Raw genomic sequence first — 24,986 nt, 5'->3', positions numbered from 1 at the left:
TGTCTGACTGTAAATAAAGCCTGTTCACTTTAGAAATAAATGGTCAAGATTTTGCTTTGCCTGCCAAAGTTACCATCATCTCAGAAACAAGCCCTATGCCCTTATTTCAATCCCTACTAACAGAGTGGTCCATGCTTGATGTCATCATGTACGAGTAAGCTAATCAGTACAAACCCCTGTGCTCTGAAAGCTATGTCCTTCTTTAAACACTTGTGTCCCTCTCCAGCCCCTACATCGGGGTGAACACGGAATGAAGACTCAATCCCCAGTTTGGTGCTCAAGCACTTAAGCTGCCTCCTTGAGAAACGTCTGCTCTCCAGGGCTCTCCACGTAAACTGTCTCCTCGAACTGAAATAGCTCACGGCCCCCACACTGCCTTGCACATAAGTTTTAGCTCCTACTGTTCTGAGCCCCTCTAGAGTCCGCCCATCTGTACTGACTCAGCTTCACCACCCACAAAGCCCACGTTGACTACCCCAATGCCCAGGGCAGGGCGCCCCCACTCTTCATACTCAAGAACTTAAGTCTCTCCTTAGCACACAGTAGGTACAGGCTTGCTGAGTAAGTGAATTGTGGATTTACCACATATGGTCCTGTACTGACATTAAATGTGCATTTCTATGTTAGGGTTACCTCTCTAACCAGGTGCTAAGTTCCTTGGCTTACACTGTTTCGCATTCTCAAGAGCCCTTAGCCAGTTTGCTGACTGATTTTAAAACAGTCACCAGCCACGAGAGCTTATTCTCATACCCTCAACTGCATACCCACCTTTGCCCCTGGACGGTCCTACCTCAGACGGTCCTACCTCAGACACAGTCACCGCTGGGGTGCTGGTGGCTTGGGGACCAGCTGCCATTGACTTTTTTCTTGCTTCTCTTCTGTTGCGGAGAAGTATGAGTTGCAAAGGACCCAAGATTTGCAATCTCCTCACAATAGCTCACCCACCCACCTCTCTCCTCAGGATGAGTTCCTTCGCAAGTGTTACCTTCCTTGGGGAGCTGACTTGGCCCACGTCTGGAGTGAACTCAGACACCGGCTCTCATAGCTGTGGTCATCTCTCCCTCGGGATGAGTAAGTTAGGAGGGAGCCACAGAAAGTGCAATGGAAGAAGAATTAGTCAGTGGCTGGGGCTTTCCTGACATCAGTCAGCACTGAGGCTTTGAGGTGACTGGAAAGTAAGCTTGTGTCGAAGACAGTGAGCGGGAAAATCCACCTCTGCTTTCTGCTCTCTGGGTGCTTCCTAAAGGCTCTAAGACCCCGTGAGACAGTAGGACGTTGCGGTCATCTGATCAAGGGGTGACCTTGAGAGGGAAGTTCCTTGGGCCTTGGCCCTCAGAAGTGAGAGGGGGCTCTGCCATCTAACCTCGCTCCCCAGAAAACCACCGAGGAGGCTCTAGTCTGCATGAGGGGGCTCCAGGGATGGACTTAGCCGCATGTGTGAACGCTGAGGTCTCTAGTGTCCCTCCTGCTCTCTGGTCCAGCAGAAGCAGATCCTGGACCACAACTCTGGGGAGTACAGGTGGCTTTGTGGAGGGAGGGAAGAAGAGGAAGGAGTGATGGCCGAACCTCCAGCTCTGCTTCCATTAGTTGGGTCAGATCTGTATCAGAAGGAATAGGTGAATTCCCCGGAAAAGTGTTGCTGAAAGGTACATTTTCATCCTCTTCACAGCAGTGTAGACACACACAGCTCTATTACTGATCGCACCCCATTCCTGACCACTATGACGGCATACTAGCACAACCTGTGTAGAGCAAGCCAGGAAAATTCCCAGGAATTTGGGCCCATGTCCAGAATTGTGACAAGAGGAAAATATGGTATTGCCAGGATTTTGTCTAGGCCAGAGGTCAAAAAACTGTACCTCAGAGGCTGAATCCAGCCCACTGCCTATTTTTGTATGGCCTGCAAGCTAAAAATGGCTTCTACATTTTTAAGTGGTTGAAAAAACATTTTTTAGAGGGATAATATTTCATGACATGTGAAAATTATATGAAATTAAAATTTCAAGTCTACAAATAAAGTTTTATTGTCATACATATTTGTTTATGTATTGCCTCTGGCTGCTTTAGCACAGCTGAGCAATTGCACGTGACTGTATGGGCTGCCAAGCCCGAGATCAACTCTGGCTATAAAATTTGAGATGCAAAATGAAAATGTGGGGCTTCTTGTTAAAAAAAAAAAAAAGAAAAGAATTTCACAATGGCAACAGTAGAACCAAGTGAGGTGGCCCCTCTGAATCCAGGGTCCTGTGTGACTGCCCATGAATTTGACCATGACTAAGATATCTACTATCTGGTTTTTACAGAAAAAGTTTGCCAACATCTGCTCTGGAGGTTCCAACACCAACATTAAAACAAGAAAACAACAATTAATGTTAATTGGCAGCAAAAAAATTAGAGGAAGTTATTAAAGTGTTTCTGAACACACTTCGAAAAGAAATTATTAAATCCTAGGACCCTATACCGGTTCACTCAAATTAGACTCATGTTCTTTTTGTGTGGGTTATCTGCTGGGCCGGAGGCACAGAGGTCACGGTGCCCGATGCTGTGGGCATACGCACCAGTCCTTGGAGTCAGGGAGGCGTCCGGCATTCATGCCATCAAAGTGTAAATATTTTTGTGTCTTCTTATTTTTCAGATACCACAATAGCTCATTTGAAAGTCTAATCCATATGTGTTACAGTTGAGTTGAGATTCATTTTTTAAAGTTACTGCTTTTTCTCCAGCCATTTCAGAGGCTGTGCATGGAGTTGAATACATATTAGCATTTTTGTCAGATACAGTACTTGAATTTGGTGCAATGTCGGCAGCAGATTTCGTTCACGGCTCCTGAATGGGGAATGAGTGACTCCCCATCGGATCCCAAAGATTTACATCTGCACTTGTAGTTGCCGGCAATTTTTGAATCCAGCTGAATCTTATAGCCTGGAAGCTGCAACAGTTTTCTGCCACCTCCACTAGATGACGACAGCTTATTAAATGAAAGGAGGCACAGCTTCCCTCCGAGGTCCCCATGGGGCATCCATTTCCAGGTGGAGGACATGGTATTGATCTTTGCGATTTCTCGGACAACAGGTCAGTTCTTGTAGAGGTGGAAAGGGCTGGGGCATGGGACCCGTGCTCAGCCTATGTCAGCCTCTAGTTGACTAACTCTTGGGTTAACCTTGGGAAGATGTGCTCACTGCCTGTGGACAGGGAGGTTCCCCTGCAGGGGGCGCATTGTTAGGGTTGAAGCAGAAGGGCCCCGGCTGTAGGGAACAGACCCCAGCTGGTGTCTGATTTAGCTGGGCCAGGTCGCCCCTCTCAGAGGTCCCATGTGCCATGCTGGAGGGAGCCCTGGGCTGGAGAGCAGGGATCCCGGGCTGCCACTAAGTGGCCGTGGGACCTTGACCACATTGCTTAGGATTTCTAGTCCTCATTCTGTTTAAAATGAAGAGACAGGACAGGGTTATTCTTAAGACTTTTTCCAGTTCTACTCATCTATGAATATGTAAGGAAAACTTTTCTAACATAAAAATCTATTCAAAAATAGAACTGGCTGCCTTAGAGATGTGTAGTCGAGAGGTTTCTGCAACATGAGGGAAGTCAGGGCAACCCCCACCGCTCTCTTAGGATGCCCTTAATACAAAGCAGCCTTTCTTTACTTCTAATATAAAGTGAATTCCTCAGGAGGTTTCTGCTCTGAACCAAACAAATCTAAGAAGAGGTAGTTTGCTCAACCTCCTTGTGCCCTATTCCTGTTTGGAAACTAGAAGACACACTTTGGAAGGTGTACTTTCAGAGTAGACGAGGGGAGGCTGGAAGAGTGGCCACAGGCTGGAAGAGTGGCCACACAGCCTGGGGCAACAGGAGGGACTGGAGGGAGGCCGGCCGGCCGGCGGGTGGAGACAGGAGCCCCAAGCTGGGTCGAGGGAAGAGGTCAGTGGCCCGGGAAGACTGGGGGCTGGGGAGGCTGGCGGGCAGCAGCCAGGCCCGGGGACTGGCCGTGGTGCCTACTGAGGAACCTTTGAAAGATTCTAGATGAGGGAGCGACAATGACCAAAGCCATGCCCAAGACTGCGAGGGTTGGGTGTGGGGGTAGCCTTTAAATTAAAAAAGAATTTGTATTGTGGTAAGAAATGCATAATACTAATAATTTTAACTATTTGTAAGTATACAATGCAGTGGCACAAAAGTTTTCACAATGTTGTATAGCCGTCATCATAATCGATACCCAAAACCTTTTCATCCCCCCCAACGAAAACTCTCTTCTACTTTCTGTCTGTATTTATTTTATATTAGTTTTCCAGTGTGGTAAAATTAACGTAACATAAAAGTTAACCATTTTAACCATTTTTACGTGTATAGTTAGTTCAGGGGCTTGAATGCATTCACACTGCTGTGCCACCAGCACCACCACCCATCTCTAGAACTTTGTCATCTTCCTGAACGGAATCTCTGTCCCCATTAAACACTAATTCCCCATGCCCCCTCCCCAGCCCCTGGCACCCACCATTCTACTTTCTGTTTGTATGACTTTACCTACTCTAGGGACCTCGTCTAAGAGGAATCATAAAGTATTTGTCTTTTTGCATCTGGCTTAATCACTTCGTATAATGTCTTCAAGTTCCATCCATGTGGTGGCAGGTGTCAGAATCTCCTTCCTTTCTAAGGCTGAATACTATTCCATCATATGTACATTTTGTTTTATCCATTCATCCATAGATAGACACACTGGCTTGCTTCCACCTTTTGGCTACTGTGTATAATGCTGCTATGAACATGGGTGTACAAATATCTCCTTGAGAACCTGCCTCCAATTCTTTGGGGTACACACCCACAAGTGGGATCGCCAGATCATAGGGTGGTTCCATGTTTAATTTTTTGTGGAACCACCATACCATTTAATGGTAGCCTTTGGATGTAGCGCACAAGCTACATCCAGGGAAGATGAGGAAGACGTGGGGAAGGCAGGACAGGTCGGGCAGGCCTGGGCTTCCATCTGGCTGCAGTGTGACTCCCTCCCCGTCCTCGCAGCCTCCACTTCCTTCCAGTTCTTTTATGGAACACATTTTATCGAGCACCTAGAATGCTCCAGCTACTTTTGTATGTGCAGGGGTACACTGATGATAAAACAGATGTGGTCTGTGTTCCACGGAGCATCTGTACAAAATGTGGACAGGGCTCCACAGTAACATATGTAAAGGGCGAGCTGTGTCTGACTCATCATAAGCACGTAGTAAAGAGTTCTTTCCTTTCCTTTAACTCGGCAGCTGGATGATCAAGGATTCTGTATGTTCTCATATAAATAACCTTTTGTTGAGGTATTCATATAAATTACTCCTTTCTAATTCTCATTTTTAAAACTCAAAAAGGGCAACTGTGAAAAATAACAACAAATCCAGGGCTGCTTCGTGAGAAATAGGAGCAGTCTGTGTTTGAAGGGGGTGCTCAGTGAAGAAAGAGCAGGACCTCATGCAAAGCCCAGCTGGTGGGAGCTGTTAGGTGGCACACTGGGGAGCTGGCCGTCTGGGTTTGCTCTGGTAACTAAAGTTACCCACAGTCAACAGAGACTGACGCAAACCTAGAGACCAACACATATCAGCAAACCTCAAAAGGCATCCCAAGAAAAGCTGGTGAGAGACACAGAACATAAATAAAGGAGTTTGGGTCAGGACACTTCCCCCCCACCCTGGCCAGGCCGCCACAGCTGGGATTTTGTATCCTGGGGACCCAGGAAAATTCCTTTCCAGCCCTGCTGGGAACAGACCAGACCTTGAAACCGCCTCTGGTCGGCACCTGCCTGGAGCTGCTCCGGCTTGTGGTCCTAGTGGTTCCTGGCCCTGCGGTTTCCTGATCTGGTTGCTACATATGGAGAAGAGAGGAAAACATTTTTGTGGTGCGATCTTTTTAAGCAAAGGGAGAAACTGGGAGAGAAAGAACATAAGGGCAGCTGCTGGGAAAGGCTTGACAGGTGAGGGATTGGAGGCGCTGTTGCCACGGGCCAGTTATCGGCAGGTGTGGGCGACGAGGACCGAGGGGGCAGGTCCTGGGGTATCTCCTGGCCTTCAGAGCAAGTGTGAGCAGTCACTGCAGCCGGTGTGAGCCACCTCTGGGGCCTCACTTCCCTGGCAAGGCTCCTGGCACACGCCTCTCCTCTCCTTCTCTCGGTCTTAGGAAAGAGAATTCAAAGAAGATCCAGGAGGAAGTAATTACGTTTAATAGAAGCCCTGGTTTGAAGACACATATCCAGTAAGAATATTTAATCGCTATTTACAGAGACACCTACAAACACACGCAAGGGGATTAGATGAAGTCCCGCCAGACCCATGGCCGTGCCTCAGAGCTTTGAAGGTCTCAGAAATTCTGGACAAGGTCCTCCGTCCTCCCAGGAGATTGCACTGAGGAGGTCTGTCGGAGTGTTGCAGTGACCCCAAGTCATGCTGCTGATTTCTAACACCTGTCAGTAACCAGTGCTTTTTGTTAAGACAGGAGAGTTCAGTGGTCTCCTGATGTTCAGCCACTGCAGTCTAACTGGCCAGAAAAAGATCAGCACGGTCCTGAGCCCACTGACTGAAGCTCCCTCCCTGCCTCTTGCCGCCATTCTGTCCTCAGGTCCTCAGCGGTTCCCTCGGGCCAAAGAGCCCAGAGGGGTCGGCTCAGGGATGGAGGGCCTAGGTCAGGTCTGGAGGGCCTGGGATAGAACAGCTACTGTCCCAGGTGTTCAGGGCTCTGCAGAGCCGGGCTCCTCTGCTTGGCAAGCTTATGTCAGAGAGGGGAGATGACGCATGTGCAAGTTCAGTGACACAAAAATCACAAGAGACCCTAGTGGTGCAGACATGTCCTCAGGAGTTGAAACAGATAGAGGACAGGAGCTGGGCCAGGTGTTGCGTGGCAGGTCACTGGGGAGGATGGCGTGGAGCTGAATGTGGGTTGGAGGTGAGAGTATCCCCCCTGTGCTGAGAGCTCTTCTGGTGGGTGGGAGCCCTACACTCTGATCCTGTCCAGGGTTCCATCGCTCACTGTGGATTCATGTCTTTGTTCTGATTTCTCATCTGGATTAGAACTCCTTGCCAGCAGGGATCTTACTCCTAGTTCTGGGTCTTGTGAGATGCTGGGCACAGTCACCGCTGCCAGCAGAGAGGCGGCTAGTCTTCGGAGGAGAGCACTGTCCTCAGATTGTGTGGAGAGGAGCCCAGCAGCTGAGGCCTGGGGCTTCCTCTCCTGCTTGTCTGTCACGTGCTACTCAGTGGGCAATTCTGGCCTGTTCTAGGGCTGTTGGAGCCGACGCTGCCCTACCTTGCCGCGAGTGCTTTAGGCATAAATGAGGCTCCATTTGTTAAGAAAATAGTATGAGAAAATGTAGAAAAAAGAATCAGCAGTTTACCAGAGGGTAAGAGGGGAGGGCGTGGTAGATGAGGGTAAAAGGGATCAAATACATGGTGACAGAAGGAGAACTGACTCTGGGTGCGATATACAGGTGATGTATTACAGAAATGTACACTTGAAACCTATATAATTTTACTAGCCAATGTCACCCCAATAAATTTAATAATAATAAAAAAAGAATCAGTAGTTTAAAGGTCCTAGCGGGGCTCCTGCCCATCCTCCGGGGCCTGCCGGGGGTGGGGTGACTCAGAGCCTGGAGGCCCCCCCCACCCTTCATAGGCTGGATGCGGCCCACTCCCACTGTTGTCTTCCTCCACTCGATTCCTTCTAGATTAGCTCAGTGTAGCTTTACCTCACAGACTGTCCAAGTTGGCAAGAGTCACGGATTCGGCTGTTTGGCTTTTAATAAAGTTTATGATTTAAATCTTGTGCTCTTAACACCTTCTTTGCAAGCCTCAGAGGGAAACAAAAATGTTGAAGCTGTTTACTCATTTCCTTCGTAACATGGAGACCCCTTATACTTGGCCAAAGCCTCTGTGTGTGTGCGTGTGTGTCTGCATTAACAAAGAGTTAGGTTGCATGGCTGTATGGAACACACACACACACACACACACACAGAGGGAGAGGAGGAACCTTTAAAAAGACTGGCTGCATTTCAATCCCTGGCAAATTCCCAAAACATCAAATGAACCCTTCTGCATGAAGATTTTCCTCTAAAGAAGGAATACCTTCATTAGATTCTGATTTGTTGCTCCCTCACCAAGGTCAGTGAGGTGAGGAAGGAGCCTCATCAGAATTCTTCAGAGCCACTGGAAGGAAATGAAAGTTCAAGGACACCACAGGACCCCAGTACAGCCTGGCAGGGGAGAGTAGAGAGGGTCATGGTAAAACCCCCACACAGGAGCCCGAGGCTCCAGGCTCGACCTCTTGCTGCTTTCCTCTCCGTTGTTTGCACAGGAGATGCAGTCGGAGGGCCCTGTTACCCCAGGCCCTGGCCAGGAAACAAGGAATTTTTGACGGAGGAGGCAGCAGACAGGATTCCCCATGACATTGAGTAGCTCTGGCACAGGCGTGCTCTGACCTGTCCCACCCACAGGGGAAGTTTGGTTCTTAACTGATGTCCGTGCTAAGGTTTCGGGGACAGATACCTTTCCAGTGACATGGGCTATAACTGGGCCAGCTGCAGGAAAGGAGTCTCCTGGAAGCCAAAGCTCGTGGGAAGCTATCAGTTTGAAGCCCTTGGTGAACCCTGGCATGGGCACGAGTATGCACCATTGGCATTCAGGGAACCCCGAAGGAGGGAAAAACATATTCCTTGCCCTCAGGGGCCTTACATGCAGAGAAGAGCAGGCCACGGGGTTTTGGGTGGGAGGAAATAGAGCTCCGAGTCCTGTCATTTCTGGGGTTGAGTGGGGACACCTCAGGCGCCTTTTGCAAGTTTTAGTCTATGCAGGAGGGCTTGGAGGTATTGGAACCAGGGTTTGTTTGTATGTTCCACGACGTGACGTCCTGGCCAAAGAATCCATGCTGGGCTCCAGTCTCCTTCGGTCTCTTTGTCACAGTGACTAACAGGCAGGGTAGACAAAGCTCGCATTCAGGAGCCCATCCCTGCAGGAGGGTCCCCCGCTGATGAGGCAGGCACTTTGGCATCTGTGCTTTTCCCCCTAAAGCAGAAGCAATATGACTGTTGGCATTGGACTCCCCTGTGGGAGGGGACTGCAGCCCAGGCCCAGGGCCAGGCTCCCAGGAAGGCAGGCCCAAGCCCCTCTGCTGGTGCTGCTCCAAGGAAGGGCCTGGAGGGAGCCTGGGACAGGGCCAAGGGAAGAGGCTGGCAATCGCCCACAGATTTCCTGTTCCAGGCTCAACTTCCCCATCTGTAGGTGATTCCTACATCTCCGCAGGGTTTCAGACAGCAGGACGTAGTCCTTGGGAGGCCCTGGTCAAGTCGTATGAACCTCTGTGAAGGGGATGGTCCCATTTTCAAGGCTTTAGGCAGAACAATATGTGGATTTCCTCATGAGCAACAAGGACAGTCCTACCCCACAGACGGTGGGTGCTGCCCAACAAAGGCTGGCCCACCCAGCGGATTTAACGGAGCAGACGGCTGCTGGTGTCCACCGTGGGCTGCTGTGGGGCTTGGTGCTTTCTCACGCATTGTCTTGGTTACCTTCACCATACACCTGTGAAGTGCATAGCATTATTTCTATGTTAAAACTGAGAAAACTGAAGGTCAAATAAGTCAAGTGAATTCTCCAAAGCCACACACCTCATATGCAGCAAAGCCAGGATGTGAATCCAAGTTCTTCCAATTCCTGGCCCACCTGCCTTCATGTTTAAGGCCAAGGTTCCCACAGGCCAAGCCCTACTTTCCCCTGAAACCAAGAAGCTTGTTCTCTGCCTTCAGTGGGATAAGCATCCTGTTCTCCACAAACCCCACAGGCACCCAGAGGCTGTACCTGGGGGAGGGGCCTGTGTGGCCTGGAGATGGGCGCCCTGAGACGCACAGCCCCTCCTGGGTACGTGCTCTTTTGGCAGCTGGCACTGTGGGAATGTCCAGTGAGCAGCCCTGCTGATGAGAAAGGCTGACTGGCTGCTTGAGGTTTCTTCTCCCTTAGAGTCAGACGACTCCTAAAAGATGCAGGACCATCATGACATCAATACTTATAACAATGAAAGGAAAACTGGATGCAAAGACCTCCAGTCACCTATTCTCTCTGGAGCTTGCCCTGTGTTTGCAAGGTCGCTGTTTACACCCACTGTCACTTGCTTACGGACCAGGCACAGAGTGTTAAACACCTTTCCCAAGGTCATGTGCTACTAAGTGGTAGGGCTAGGATTTAAACCTGTTCTGTCCCCAGAGTGTGAGCTCCAGCACACCACTGGCCACTTCTCTTGAGCTCACGGCCCAGTGAAGGACAGTAATCCCACCAAAATAAGGGCTAGGCTCACAGGAGAGCAGACAGTGCTTGGCACAGACCTGGGTTTGCCATTTACCTCCGGGGCCTGGCCCTGCTGCTGTGGGAGGGGGCAGCACTGGCTGGAGCACCCACACAGAAGTTCTTGTTTCCGGGGTGTGTTCTCAGCACAAACACATCGTGGGGAGTGCAGGGACACAAACTCATTAAAACGTGCACACAAGTCCAGTTCAGATGGCAAACAGATACCCTCCAAGCCTCATGTCCGACAACCCTTAAGAATAAAATCATAATTAAAAAAAAAAATTCAAGCCCAAGATGAACCAAACAAGAACCATCTCTTGAATGTGAATTCTACCCGAGGCCAGAGATGGCTTTTTGGCATGGAAACTCTGCAGACATTTGATGGCCTTGCTTTCCTCACACATCTGATTCTCCCGTTTAAATGGAACATGACTCAAGTTCTTCACCCTCACAAGCAAGGCTGAGGGGACTCGTGTGGGGTGGGGGCGTGCTAATTCAGGAAGGCAGACACGAATCAGGGAGCTGTCGTGGAGCTGCTGGAAGGAAGACAGAGTGTAGGTTTCACAGGAGAACCAGGATGAGGTGGTGAAGACCCAGTCGCCCTGTGAGACACCACTTATGGCTGGGTAATAGCTTCTTCCCCAGGCAACATGGCAAAGGAATGGTCTCCGTGGACAGGGAGGGCTGATGTGGAATCACCAAGCCTTCAAGCCTCATTCCTTTTCCACAAACAGCCTGAAGAAGGGGAGACTGTTCATAGGGCTTCATCACCTGATTCCAGGGAATAAATGATGCCCAGAGTCTAACAGTATGAAATCCTGGTGTGACACACCCATTGTGCTGGTGAACAAGCCAGGCACATTATGTCCCTTTCCTCTGAAACCCCCAACCGGCCGCTGGCCTTGATGCCCCTCTCTCCAAGGCTGGCAGATGTCTCATCCGTGTCCCAGATCACACATCAGCCTCCTGCCTGGCCTTGAGCCTTCACGGCGCTGTGGCAGGTGGAAGGAACTGGAGAGAAAGGTTTGGAAACAGACCGATCGGGTTTGAACCCCAGGTCCTTCACTTCTGGGCTGTGTAGCTTTGGGCCATGACAGCTCCAGGCGGAGGCCTTTTCTTCACCATTTCCACCGGCACCCAGGTCAGCAAGGCTGGGGACTTTGCAGTTGACACGCCCCAGTCATGGGCAGTGTGGTGACGCTCTCGCCAGCTCCTTCCTGGCCGGGCATTCCAGACTTCACCACGTGGGCCCATCCAACCTCCTTTGAAGCTGCACTGGGGCCACTGCGTCCTTTCCTCCATGCCCCTAAGCCAAAGGGTGTTCGCTCCATCAACACGGGATGCTTGCTGCTTCCAACACTGTGTTCTTTCCAGCCTTGTCTTTGCTCAGGCTCTTTTCTGCCCCCCTCGTCCTTGAACTCCTTTGCTGGCAAAATTCATCATTCGAGGTTTGACTTGAAGGTCTGTGCCAAGCACTGTCTGCTCTCCTGTGCACCTAGCCCTTATTTTGGTGGGATTACTGTCCTTCACTGGGCCGTGAGCTCAAGAGAAGTGGCCAGTGGTGTGCTGGAGCACACGCTCTGGGGACAGAACAGGTTTAAATTCTAGCCCTACCACTTAGTAGCACATGACCTTGGGAAAGGTGTTTAACACTCTGTGCCTGGTCCGTAAGCAAGGGACATAGTACCTACCTCACTCTGCGAGAAGGTGAGAGACATGTGAAGAGCTGAGAACCGAGCCTGGCACATGCTATCATTATTTGTATGCCTGGTCCCTGCAGCACAGGGGTATGGATACTGAACTGAATGTGAATTACTTGGATTACTTGGGTCGGCGGTGGTGGGTGGGGCAGGTCCACACGTGATGACTGAGCAAGTACAATTGAAAATGTGACTATGTAACTTAGGAAAATTTCCAATATACACCAGAAGAGAGAATAGTATAACAAACCCCGGGTACCCAAGGCCCAGCTTCAACACTGACTGACTCACGGCTAGTCTTTTTCTTTATCTTGCTCCCTACCCCTCCCCCACACACATACTGGTTATTTTACAGCAAATTGCGGTAGTGAAAAAAGCAATTTTATGCATTATACTCTTAAAAGAGCTTTCAAACAGGAAAACATAACCATTTATTATCCTCATTGTGGCTTGTGGCTTGTGACCTATGAAAGTGGCATCATTTTCCAGGGGTGGGGGCGGGGGAAGGTGGAAGAGGTCGGGGGCAGCCAAAGGCTCCAGGGAGGGTGTGACTCCAGCGCTCTTCCAGGACGTGGGGGAAAGCTTGGATTTCAAACCCGCTTCCTCAGAACGCTCCCTCATGCCAAGCACTGAGCAGTTCTTCATCATCTTTGAGCCAGCCTGAGATACTCCACCTCAAAAGCCAAATAATAGCAGTCTTTTACCAATTCAGAGGGAAAAAAACAAGTTAATGAATGGAATTCTCAACTGCAACTTCTTTCATATTTTCCTTAAACCTCACGGCCTGTGTCCATTTGTCTGCAACTGGCTACTGGTAGACCACAGAGTGAATAAACAAATAGTGGAAAAGATTAATGGAAAAGCCTGGAAACAGATGACCAGGATAATCTGACAGCTTTCTGTGGACACATCTGCTTGTGCTTGTGATTTTATATCGTGCAGGATAAACAACACATGTTCTGCTGGTGAAGTTGTTCCTGCCTTGTGAGGAAATGAGGAGCCACATCAGGCGTCCAGCCCTGGGAGCAGTGCCACGCCTCAGGTGCCCCTCCAGCTGGGGATTCTGAGCAGCTGCTCTGGCTGCAAAGGGTAAAGCGGGGACAGTCAGGAGCTCGGAGAGCCCACCAGGGACGTTTGGCACCTTGGCTCCAAGGGCCAACCCACCGTGGGCAACAGAATTTACCTGAAGGTGGAGGGGTGCAGTAAGCAGGCTGGTTCCTTACTGGGGTTGACACAGAAATGAAGCTAAGCAGAAAATGCATACTCATAAAAGAAATTCCCCAGAATAGTTTCTTATTGAGCCTCAGGCCCAAGACAAATCCAAGATTGGAAAATGTTCAAGCACAGGTTCTCTTGGCTCCCTTTCACTGGGTATTCCCACTTCTGTTGGCTGACACAGCTCTCACATCCCAGAATTAATACATCAGAACACACCCAGTGAAGCTCGAGTCCCAGTTCTGAACAAAACTCTCTCAAGCAGTGGCCTCCTTGTTGCTCTGCCACCTGCTCCAGGGTCCCTCAGCACAATTAGATCTGAAATGGGGGACCCGGCTCAGGGTCTAGGGTGTAAGAAAGGAAAAAGGGAGGTGGAAATTGACTTTGAAAGGCAATTAAGGGGGCTGCCAACCCAGAGTTGAGGTGGGAGCCTAAAGGAGTCTTCCTCTGCTCTCTGAGGTCACCCAGCCAGGCCTGGCAATTCCTCTGCCTCCCTTAGGCCTGGGCACCCCTGGTTCTCGAGTTACCTACCTCTGGAGTTGACCTCTGGGGACTGCTGGCCTCTCCCTGCTTTTCTAGGATTATCAGACTGGATGAGACTCAAAAAAAGACACAGCACTCAATTTTTAAATAACTTTATAATTTCCCAATGGATTTAGTTTGTGAATAAAAAAGAAAAAAATGAACAAAGTGTTTACAATAATTATCAAGGCAAGTTGACTATAACACAATTTCTTTGTAGTGTCATCATCCTGTCAGTAACACGATGGGCCATCACACACACACACACACACACACACACACTCACACACACACACTCACGTGCACATGCACACCCGCACGCACACGCAAGCATGCACGCACGCACGCACACGTGCACGCACGCACACTGGAAGGCAGCGGGTGCATTTGCATCACAGACACCACCATTGCAGCTGCTACTGTCACCAAAAGGAACTCAAGCTACAAGGAGTCAGTACCCGCTCCTCAGCTCCTCGCTAAAGTGCAGCACTTCCCTTCTGCAGCGGAGGGGCGCGAGTCCCAGGGAGACCCATCTCCATCCTGGACATCCTGGTGTACTGGGAGGTTTCTGGGCTAGTCCTGATGGGGCAGGCGGGCCAGCACGGTGGTGTGCCACCCTCAGGGGCCTAGCGGCACTGGAGGATGATACAATACTGGTGTGGTGTGGAAATGGGCGCTGGGCTCAGAGGGCTTGCTCTGGCCCACGCCTGGATCCTCTGGCTTCAGTTGGGTTCACTTCCTTTCCAAACCGTGGTACCTCGGGGGCCAACAGAGACAGCCCGGGCCCAGGAGATCTGGGGTGTAAAAGCTTCAAGGGAAAGAATCTAGGGACTGAAGCCAGAAGGAACTGAGATCTGAGTACAACTCATTCACCTGGATTGCAGGCTCTGGGTTGGCCAGTGCCTGGCCCATGTTGGATGGGTCACTGGATGATATAGCACCAAGTGGGCAGGAAAGAGGTTCTGTGACCTGTACGGGGCTGCTGCCAGGTGTGGGGCTTCAGAGTCAGGCCCAGGTTACCACACAGTATTAGGCACACTGAGCCAGGACCAACGTGGGGTGAGGGTGGTAATGGGGTCGCAAACTGTAAAAGTTCTACCCAGAGGTCCTGAGGATGTAAGGAAAACACTGGCACAATGGGGATTCTCTGAGCCCCAGATTCTGTTCCTTTTCCTCAGCAGCTGTCTCTTAGCCAGGCAGTCACCTACCTGGAGTGTGGCCCTGTGCTTCCCAAGTGGCCAGCCCAACTACCACCTCAGCCGACTTGGGAGGAGGGGAGGAGTTTGGCTGCCCCATAGCTTGAATTCCTTTAACATGGTATTGGTTTGCATTTTTTAAAAACACAGCTCTTTAATTTTTTTAGTTCTACAACTACTTTTTAATATCTTAATAATCTCAACAACGGACACAACAACGTAACTGTCCCAATTCTCTGAGCCACACAGACAATATTGACAAGCAGAGAAACAGAAGGAGGTGGGATGGGACAAACACCCGCTCCCCCCAAATCAATCCCTAAAACCATCTCTCCCCCAAAAGAGTCAGGAGGAGAAAGACCTACAATAGGATCACAGCACTCGCTAAACACATTGGAAAAAAAATCAGGAGACACTTGGTTACAGCTTCGACACTAAAAAGTTTGGAAACAGTATTTGCTTAAAAAGAGTAAGTAAAGACAGCCATTTTGTTCAGAAGGATTTCCCTGTAATGTCTGTTTTTTTTCTTGCCCAAATATTCCCTTAGTTCACATGGGGGAAACTCCAGATTCTCTTAAAATGTTTCTTTGAATGGTTCAAGTTACTGGACTGGCAGTGATGGATGCGTGGCCTCGCAGGCTTTGCACAGGGCAGCGGGCTGCACTGCATCTCCTTTTCCACAGTTCTGAGCTGGTGGGGAGGTGAGACCAGAGAGGCAGACATGGAAAGTACTGACAGTGCTGACAGATGGGGACCACCAAAACTTAGGGCGTGCCAAGGGAGGGTCATGTTCCATCCTCCTTGCCTTGCTCTTTCCTCCAAGACCCTGAGGGTGGCCTATGTGTAAGCAGCGGGGTCAGACAAGAGGGCAGGATGGCACTGGGATTAGCAGGACTCCCCAGCAGCAAATCCAAACACCAATCTTGACCCTCTACAGGGGAGGGATTAGGTTAGCCGTTGTCTAAAACGTTGTGATGACTTCCTCTTGCTCTTCTCTCTCTCTCAGGAGTGGGTGAGCCAATGAGCTCCTCATGGAAAAACCAAGCAGACTTTTACTGACAAAAAGTGCCAATTCACATTGCCAATAGTGACACTGAAGGTGGCCTTGGGTCCGGTCTGCCTTACTAGTATTCTAAAAGCCCAAGTGTAAGGAAGAGAGAAAAGAACTTAGATCTTTAGATAGCAATGTACGAGGTCAAAGGTTAGAACTGGGATGGCTTTGGGGATTCCTTTTCTTATTTCTTAATATGTTAAAGCCCATTTAAAGTCTTTTTTACTTCAAATGGTATCCAACTCCTTGCAAATCTCAATTCAGATACTTCATCAGGAACTTAATGAGTGCCTGGGACAGAAGTATGTGAAAAGATGAAAGTCATGTTGTATTTCTTTAGTCCTGAGCCCCAAGTTGGATTCTACCCGTTTTTCTTCTTGTTGTCCCCTTATGATGACCTTGATTTGGGGGTATAGGTCTTTAGGTGTTAAGGGGAAACTAGACTTGCCAACGGAATGATGAGTTTGGTGAACATTACAGGCAACGTGCAGTGACCTGTCAAGGCCACAGACATTTTTGGTAATAGTTGTGTGACCTTGTGAAACCTTGAATACCATAAGAGGGTCACTAAATGACAAGTCCTTGTGTGATGGGAGTTGTGCATTTAGTAAAAGTTGGCTCAATGAATGATCTAAACTCAATAAGATACTTTAAATGCTAGAAATGCGATTCACTTTGTCTCTGTAATATAAATGCAGGTCATGCTCACCATTAAACTTTAGCCAGAGTCTGTCTTCATCTAGGACCAAACAGTTCCCAGAGCCGTTGGCAAGACTCGGGAGGATCAATGAGATCCCCTGCTATGGCTTGTAGAGACCACACAGATGTCTGCCCCAGAAATGTTTCTTCTCAGAAGCACTGGTCCAGAGGACTTCCATAAGGTTTCAGAGGGGAAGCAATAGGAAGGGCTGGAATGAAAAGTGAAGGGAAGGAGATGCAGACAGCGTCACGTGCCAAGGCGGCAAGAGGGGCAGGTCCTGTAATTGATTGTAAAGGCAGAACCAGAGGGATCCAGAGAGACCTGACCGATGCCTCCCCTTATCAGACCAGTGGAGAACAGCCAGCCAGCCAGCCAGCCAACCAGCCAGCCAACCAGGCCAGGCCACTTCTTTGGGCATGGCTCTTTTCCTGCGTTCTTTGTTCTGCTCTAGTCTTGCGAAGGGTGTTATTGTCATACCTCAGCTCTTTGCAGTAAGGTAGCTAAAGTGAGAGTCTACTACTCCAGCCTAAAACGCTGGGCTTTCTACATGATTTATGGGTCGTGCAATACATACGTGGAAGTGAGGTAATTGACCACGAATGACCACCGCTTATTATCGAACCCTTGCACCCCCACTCTGGCCAGTCTGGCTATCAGGAAGTATCTCAGTAAGAAGTTTACGAGCAGAGTCCATTTAAACCTTCGATAAGGAACACTCTACAGCTTCTCACAGGGAGAGATTGTTTTACAGCAGGGAATCGGGGCAGCTGGAGATTTGACCATATAAGTGAACGAGACAGTCATGGCTGCTGTGGGAAGATGCTGACGGCTGTGATGACTTTACAGGCAGCGTCAGTGTCTCTGGGTGAGTAACTGGGGGAGGGGGAGGAGAAAACCAAGACAAAGACATTCAGCTCAGCAATCTTATCAGGAGCTGGGGCTGTCTGGGAGGTGTCTGGCTGCAGAGGCAAAGGCCTGCGTTTGGGTTAAGTGGTTTACTTCCCGGTGCCTGAGTACTGACGACTGCCATTGCCTATGCTTGGGAAAAATGCCCTTTAAAATGCTAATACCTTCACCTGGATTTGCAACTTTGGGGTCGATTTCCTGATTTGTGACATGGAGCCGGCCAAGTTCCACGAGGTGCGCACAGATGTACTAAGAAAACTCCATTATGGCCCCTACACAGTAGGCTCTTTCCGGGGAACAACAATAAACAAAAATCCTGGATCACCAAATGGGATCCTGCAGGCAGGTCAGTGAGTCGGCCCCTGCCCCAAACCCATCAATTCCATTACAGTGAGAAACGAGAAGTGCTGATCTCTGAAAGATTTTTCTGGGAAGAATACCTTCTATTAAGGTGGGGGAGGGGAAGGGTATGCCTCGTACTGCTCTGACTCACCCAGGTATGTCTCAGCGTCCTTTACATCTGTCCTTCACTTTTTGTGAGGATGAGTGCCTAACACTGACTTGCAAACAGTAGGCATTTCACAAATATTCCCTGAATGAAAGAATGGAGGAAGGAATGTGTGTGGGACGAGAAACATTCATTTGTGCCAGAAGGAGTTTCCAGGCGATGCACGACGCTATGGATCTGGGAGTGCAAATCAAGAGTAAAACCCTAAGGGTGGGAGGTGAGTCAGAAACTCAGTAATGCTGGGCTGCAGGAGCTTGGAGCACGGCGCTGGGAAGGCAGAAGCAATCCTCCGGGGCTTAGGGGCCTACACTGTGCTGGGAGAGCGGCTCAGGAGAAACCCGCCTGACCCAACTGCTCCCCTTGTACAGAAGCAGAGCTGCTGAGGGCAGTGCCTCATGTCAAACCCTCTCCTCCTTCAATTTGAGAACATGGTCTGACAAACTAAGTATAAGGTCAAAGGTCTTAAACCAGAGGGACTCGGCAAAGAACTGTTGCCACCAGCTGCTTGTTACCAGGCGGACGGGAAGGGCAAGGTGGGTGAGAGACAGGGATGGGGGCTGCGCTCACCCAGTCATCAAGAGGCCAGCTCGCAGCTGCCTGAGGAAGGGAAGTGAAGGAGACAGCAAGAAGGGGAGTCGTTTTTCTCTTTGTCCTTGTTCTCTCTTTCCCCCTCTTTTTCTAATACTACCCTTTTGAGATTTTGTTTTGACCCTTTTAGGAGAAAGCACCTATTGTGACATTAGAACACTCAGCTCTCTGGTCCGTGGGAACGCGTTCTCTCAGTATGTTGAACTCCAGCTTTAGCTCTCATGCCAAGGACAGAAGGTAGGAAGCTCCTGACTCCACGTCCCCCTATGAAGGCATAGCCATCAGCATCCTGAGTGCTCCGCTGCTGATGACTGGATGTCAGTTCTTCCTGGAGACGTAGCCACTTACCCACCCTGGACATCAAGCAAACAAGTGTAGAGACAACATCCAAAGTAGAAAGGCAGAGCAGGATGACAGATGTCAAAATGGTGCTGGAATCCCACCTGCAGGACTAACCAAAGCAGAGTAGAGTTCGTAGTGTTAGTTTGGTGCCAAGAAGGTTCAGGGTGCCTGTTTCTTTCTGCAGTTCTCTTTCCTCGGCTCCTGGTTCAGGGCTGCTGGGCCACTCCCCACGGAGCAGGGTCAGGAGGACTCTTCCAATGCGTTGACCACCTGCTCCAGGATGTCGGGACAATGGTCTGCTATCTGCTGAAGAATGGTGTTGGCAAACTCCTGGAGCTCTGCGTTGTCCCGCTCACCCTTTTCTAACTCATTCTGAAGCTGAAAGAGAAAGGGAAGATGGATTTCAGATGAAATGAAACAATCCTATTTGCACTGAGACTTATGTTTATCTAATAAATAAATGACATTTGCAACAACATGGATGAAATTGAAGGCAGTATGCTAAGTGAAATAGCCAGGCAGAGAACGACAAATACTGCATGGTGTCACTTACACATGGGATCTGGAAAAAAAAAGGTCAAACTCACAAAAACAGAGAGTACAATGGTAGGTGCCAGGGGCTGGGGAGTTGGGGGAAATGGGAAGAGCTTGGTAAAAGGGTACAAACTTTCAGCTATAATATGAGTAAGGCCTGAGGATCTAACGTAAAGCATGGTGTCTGTAGTTGAAAATTACTGTATATTGAAATTTGCTAAGAGAGTAGAACTTAAGTGTTCTCATAAAGAGAAAAGGAACTGTGTGCGATAATGAATGTGTTAACTCGATTGTGGGAATCCTTTCAAGATGTATATCAAATTATGTTGTACACTTTAATATATCACAATTTTGTCAATTATGCCTCAATAAAGCTAAAAAAAAAAAAGAAATGCAAAGAGATACTTTCTATGTGAAGTCTTCCTGCATCTGAGTTAACAACCAGGAAAGTGTAAAAGTAAATTATCAAATGTCTTTTCACAAAAATGAGGCCTAACGCAGTTAGTGACTAGTCCAAGGCCCAGAGATAGTAATTTGCAGAGCTGCAACTCCAATCCCAGTGTCTCACCCAGGTGGAATGTTCTCTCCACCGCCACACGCATGCCCAAGGATGAGCTCAGACTGGATCTTAATCTTCCATAATGGTCCTTGCACTGCGGAAACTTGGAATTTGAAAGACTTCCCCTTTTTTCTATGCAACACTTTTATTCAGTGTATGAGATGACCCTACCTTCGGCCTGCTAATTTAACTAATAAGGTTATTCTGAGAAACATAAGGTAGTCAGTCCTCTGTTTAGGAACACGTATGTTTCTAACTTCCTATTGTTTTAAACACCCTCTTTGACAATCCTTCCAGCATTAAGCCAACATTTATTGAGGGTCTAGATTTGATCCTTGCCCTGAAGACCCATTTAGGTTAATAAAAGGGACAAACACGTAAACAGATAACCACAACCCAGTGTGGTAAGGGCCGTAACCAGGCATGATGTGTGCTGCAGGAGAAGACGTGAGAATGGCTGTTCCATCCTGGAGGAGTCTGAGAAGATGGCACTAACGGCAATGTGTGATTTGGACCTTGAGAGCTGATAGGAGTTTGTCTGGGAGATCAAAGACAGAAGAGGCTTTCAAGCAGATGAAACAAACACAGATGCAGAGCTATGAAAGCGCTTGGCACAGATCTATGGAAGAGTGAGGCTTTCAGTATGGCTGGAAGTAAGGTAAGGGAACTGGGTGGAGAATGATAGGAAACGATAGGAAATGAGGTTGAGGAGACAGCCTGGGGCCAGACTGTGTATGTAAAGTAAGGAGTTCAGATTTAATCTGGTTAAAACAACAACAGAAAGAAGTCCAAAAGTTTTTAAACACTACAGAGACATGATCAGCTTCATTTTCTTGGAAGATAGCTATGAAGATAAAAACAACAGAATGAGTGGGAAAAAGAATACGGCAAGGGAGGTAACTGTTACAAACCCAGGTGAGAGCTAAGGAGGGCTAAACTAAGGTGGGGTCCGGGGACACGGAAAGGAACAGCTGCATGTGAGATTTCTGCAAGTAGGACTGATAGGAGGTGGAGCCAAGTGACAGAGGATAGAGAATGACTTGGACAGTTCTAGCTGGGGATACTAGACAAATAAGACTGAAAATACAGGAGGCAGAGCAGGTTTTAGGAAAGGAGGGAAATTAAAAATTGAGTTTAAAGTGTAGTTAAGAACATAGGTTCTGGAGTTAGGCTGTCTCGGTTCCAGTGTCAGCTTTACCAATTATTGACCTGGACCTCTCTGAGCCTCAGTTTCCTCATCTGTAAAATGAGGCAATAACATTTATAGGGTTGTTTTAAAGAATTAATGAGATATTCCTATAAAGTGGGTATAATGCCTTACACATAGAAAATGCTTGATAAATGTTAGATGTTGTTATAATTACTGTTACTGTTGTTTTTATTAAATAGGTAAGATTACTCAGAAAGAGCATATAGATTAAAAAGCAAAGAGAACCAAGTTTTAATTACAGTCTTGATAGAATCTAGATGCTCAGAGCCAAGAATTACTATGCTGCTTCCTCAAATATATCAAAAAGGAACAGATTTAGCAATCTACTTTCTGCTACCGTGTTTCCCCGAAAATAAGACCTAGCCAGACAATCAGCTCTAATGTGTCTTTTGGAGCAAAAATTAATATAAGACCTGTATTATATTATATTATATTAATTATATTATATTATATTATATTATATTATATTATACTATATATTATACACGGTCTTATAGTATAGTAAAATAAGACCGGGTCTTATATTAATTTTTGCTCCAAAAGACGCATTAGAGCTGATTGTCCAGCTAGGTCTTATTTTCGGGAAAACACGGTAAGTGTTGACTGTAAGATCAAGACATGCAAGGGCTAGACTCAGACCACACTAAGTCTTTTGCATATCAAGGCTTGGCTGTGTCACATACACAGGAGTCTCTGAAACAGGGAAACCAAGGGGACCAGGTGCCTTACACATACAGCTGCACAGAATTCAATCCAGAAATATTGCTAGGTGAAGACTACAACTCTCACATCTCTTCAGTGGAACTGAAGTCAACCATGCAAAGTAAGTGAGGAGGATGTCAGGTTGTATTGCTTCAGTTTCCCATCTCAGTCATTCCCAGGAATATTCTGAATAACTTTGGAATATATTTGGAGCCAGGTATTTGTGCTTCATTTATTCTCTACAAGTCACATATTTATTTCCCGCGAAATATTTTTCATTCTTTTTGGCTTCTGTTATGTTAAGAAGATAAACATGAAGTTACTAATGGGTACATTTTCGTTGAATAACATTTTCAGCCATTTTTTGGATTTAAAAAGTATTATAATCATTGTAGAAAATTTGGAAAAGAAAAGCACCAAGAAAAAAACCCACACCTATAACATTAGCATCAGGAGATAACTGTTGCTATATATTTTGTCATAGTATCCTTTCAGATTTTTATTATATATACATGTAGTTGTAGAAACAAAATGGTAATGATATTATATAGCTTATTTATAAACTGACTTTATTTTCATCTTAAAGTACACTACAAATACATTTCTAAACCAAATTTCAAAGGCTGTTTTTGGAACTTGAAAACTGATTCTAAAATTTATCCTGAAGTGTAAATATGTAAGAAGAGCCAAAACAAAATATTTTAAAGAAAGAAAAATGATGTGGGACTTGCTCTACCACATTATAAAACAAACTATGAAAATACACTAATTAGAAGAGTATAATATTGATAAAATTAGATGAGTGGGATTTAGAATATGATTGGGAGGCATTTGAAATCAATTAATATTTTGGGATGATTGGGCCTACTTGTATTTAGATTCCTGCTTTACCATATATAAACGTAAACTTCAAATTGGCCAAAGATCTAAATAAAAATTATACTGTGAATATACATTCTTCTCAAGTGCACATGGAATATTCTCCAGATCATATGCTAGGTCACAAAACAAGTTTAAATAAATTTAGGAGGGCTGAAATCTCATCAAGGATCTATTCTGACCACAACGGTTCGAAACTAGAAATCAATTATAAGAAGTAACTGGAATATTTACAAATATGTGGAGATTAAACAACATGCAACTGAAAGACCAACTGGTCAGTTAAGAAATAAAAAAGAAACAACAAAATACCTAAGACAAATAAAAATTGAAATACAACATACAAAAACTTACAAGATGCAGCAAACGTCGTTTCAAGAGAGAAAGTCATAGAGATAAATATCTACATTAAGAAAAAAGAAAGATCGCCAATAAACAACTTAACTTCACACCTCAAGGACCTAGAAAATGAAGAACAAACAAAGCCAAAAGTTAGGAGAAGGAAGGAATTAACAAAAATCAGAGCAGAAATAGATGACAGAGACTAAAAGGATAATGGAAAAGATCAATAAAATTAAGAGCTTGTTTTTGAAAAGATAAACAAAAGAGACAAACTTTTAGTTAGATTTACCAATAAAACAAGAAAGGACTCAGATAAAATCAGAAATGAAAGAGAAGATGTTAGAATTGATATCACAGAAATACCAAGAATCATAACAGACTACTATGAATAATTATATCTTAGCAAATTAGAAAACTTAGAAGAAATGTATAAATTCCTAGAAACATAAAACGTATCAAGACTGCATCATGAAGAAACAGAAAATCTGAACAAACTGAACACTAGTAAGGATTCTGAATCACTAATCAAAAACCTCCCAACAAACAAAGGTCCAGGACCAGATGCCTTCACTGGTGAATTCTACCATACATTCAAAGAAGAATTAATAACAATGCTTTCAAACTCTTCCAAAACACAGAAGAGGAGGGAATACTTCCAAACTCATTTTAGAAGGCCAGCATTATTACCCTGATACCAAAAATTGACAAGGACACCATAAGAAAAGAAAATTGCAAGCCAATATCCCGGATGAACACTAATGCAAAAATCCCTCAACAAAATATTAGCGAACCAAATTTAACAATACATTACATTCAACAATACATTGAAAGGATCATACACTATAATCAAGTGGGACTTATTCCAGGGACGCAAAGATGGTTCAACATCTGCAAATCACTGTGACACACCACATTAGAAAAGTGAAGGATAAAAATATACGATCACCTCAACAGATGCAGAAAAAGCATTTGACAAAATTCAACATCCATTTAGATAAAAAACTCTCCTGGAAGTGGGTATAGAGAAAATATACCTCAACATAATAAAGGCCATATATGACTATTCCACAGCTAACACCATACTCAACAGTGAAAAGTGAAAAGCTTTCCTTTAAGCTCAGGAACAAGACGAGGATGCCCACTCTTGCCACTTTTATTCAACATAGTATTAGAAGTCCTAGCCAGAGCAATTCGGCAAGAAAAAGAAATAAAAGGTATCTAAATTGAAAGAGAAGCAAAACTGTCACTATTTGCAGATGATATATTATGTGTAGAAAACCTTAAAGAGTCCATCAAAAAAACTTTAGGATTAATAAAAAATTTAAAGCTGCAAGATACAAAATCAATATACAAAAATCTGTTGTTTCTATATATAGTAATAAAGAACTCAGAAAGAGATATTAAGAAAGCAATCCCATTTACAACTGCATCAAAAAGAATAAAATACCTAGGAATAAATTTAACCAAGGAGGTAAAAGACCTGTGTACTGAAAACTCTAAGACAATGATGAAAGAAGCTGAAGAAGACATGAATAAATGGAAAGATTCTATGGTCACAGATTGGAAGAATTAATTATATATATATATAATTTTTTTTTTTTTAAGATTTTATTGGGGAAGGGGAACAGGACTTTATTGGGGAACAGTGTGTACTCCCAGGACTTTTTTCCAAGTCAAGTTGTTGTCCTTTCAATCTTAGTTGTGGAGGGTGCCGTTCAGCTTCAAGTT

The 24,986-nt window shown here is 46.5% G+C and overlaps 1 protein-coding gene across 11 annotated transcripts in view; it reads right to left on the bottom strand.

Annotated features, from left to right (window-relative positions):
- Nucleotides 1-13,838: 13,838 nt before the first annotated feature.
- Nucleotides 13,839-24,986, bottom strand: part of ERC1 (ELKS/RAB6-interacting/CAST family member 1) — a 484,493-nt gene continuing 473,345 nt past the window's right edge. For 10 of the 11 annotated variants that reach the window (XM_033116427.1, XM_033116435.1, XM_033116434.1 and 7 more), the window contains one exon: nt 13,839-19,410. In XM_033116427.1, coding sequence (XP_032972318.1) covers nt 19,273-19,410 — 138 coding nt within the window. In that variant the 3' untranslated portion in view covers nt 13,839-19,272. The remainder of the gene's footprint in view (nt 19,411-24,986) is intronic. The other variant, XM_033116438.1, reaches the window with a different exon arrangement.

The sequence above is a fragment of the Rhinolophus ferrumequinum genome, chromosome 10, assembly GCF_004115265.2.
Source record: "Rhinolophus ferrumequinum isolate MPI-CBG mRhiFer1 chromosome 10, mRhiFer1_v1.p, whole genome shotgun sequence".
In the NCBI taxonomy this organism is placed as follows: domain Eukaryota; kingdom Metazoa; phylum Chordata; class Mammalia; order Chiroptera; family Rhinolophidae; genus Rhinolophus; species Rhinolophus ferrumequinum.
The sequence above is the reverse complement of the archived record's forward strand: the minus strand, read 5'-3'. Positions and strand labels throughout refer to the sequence as shown.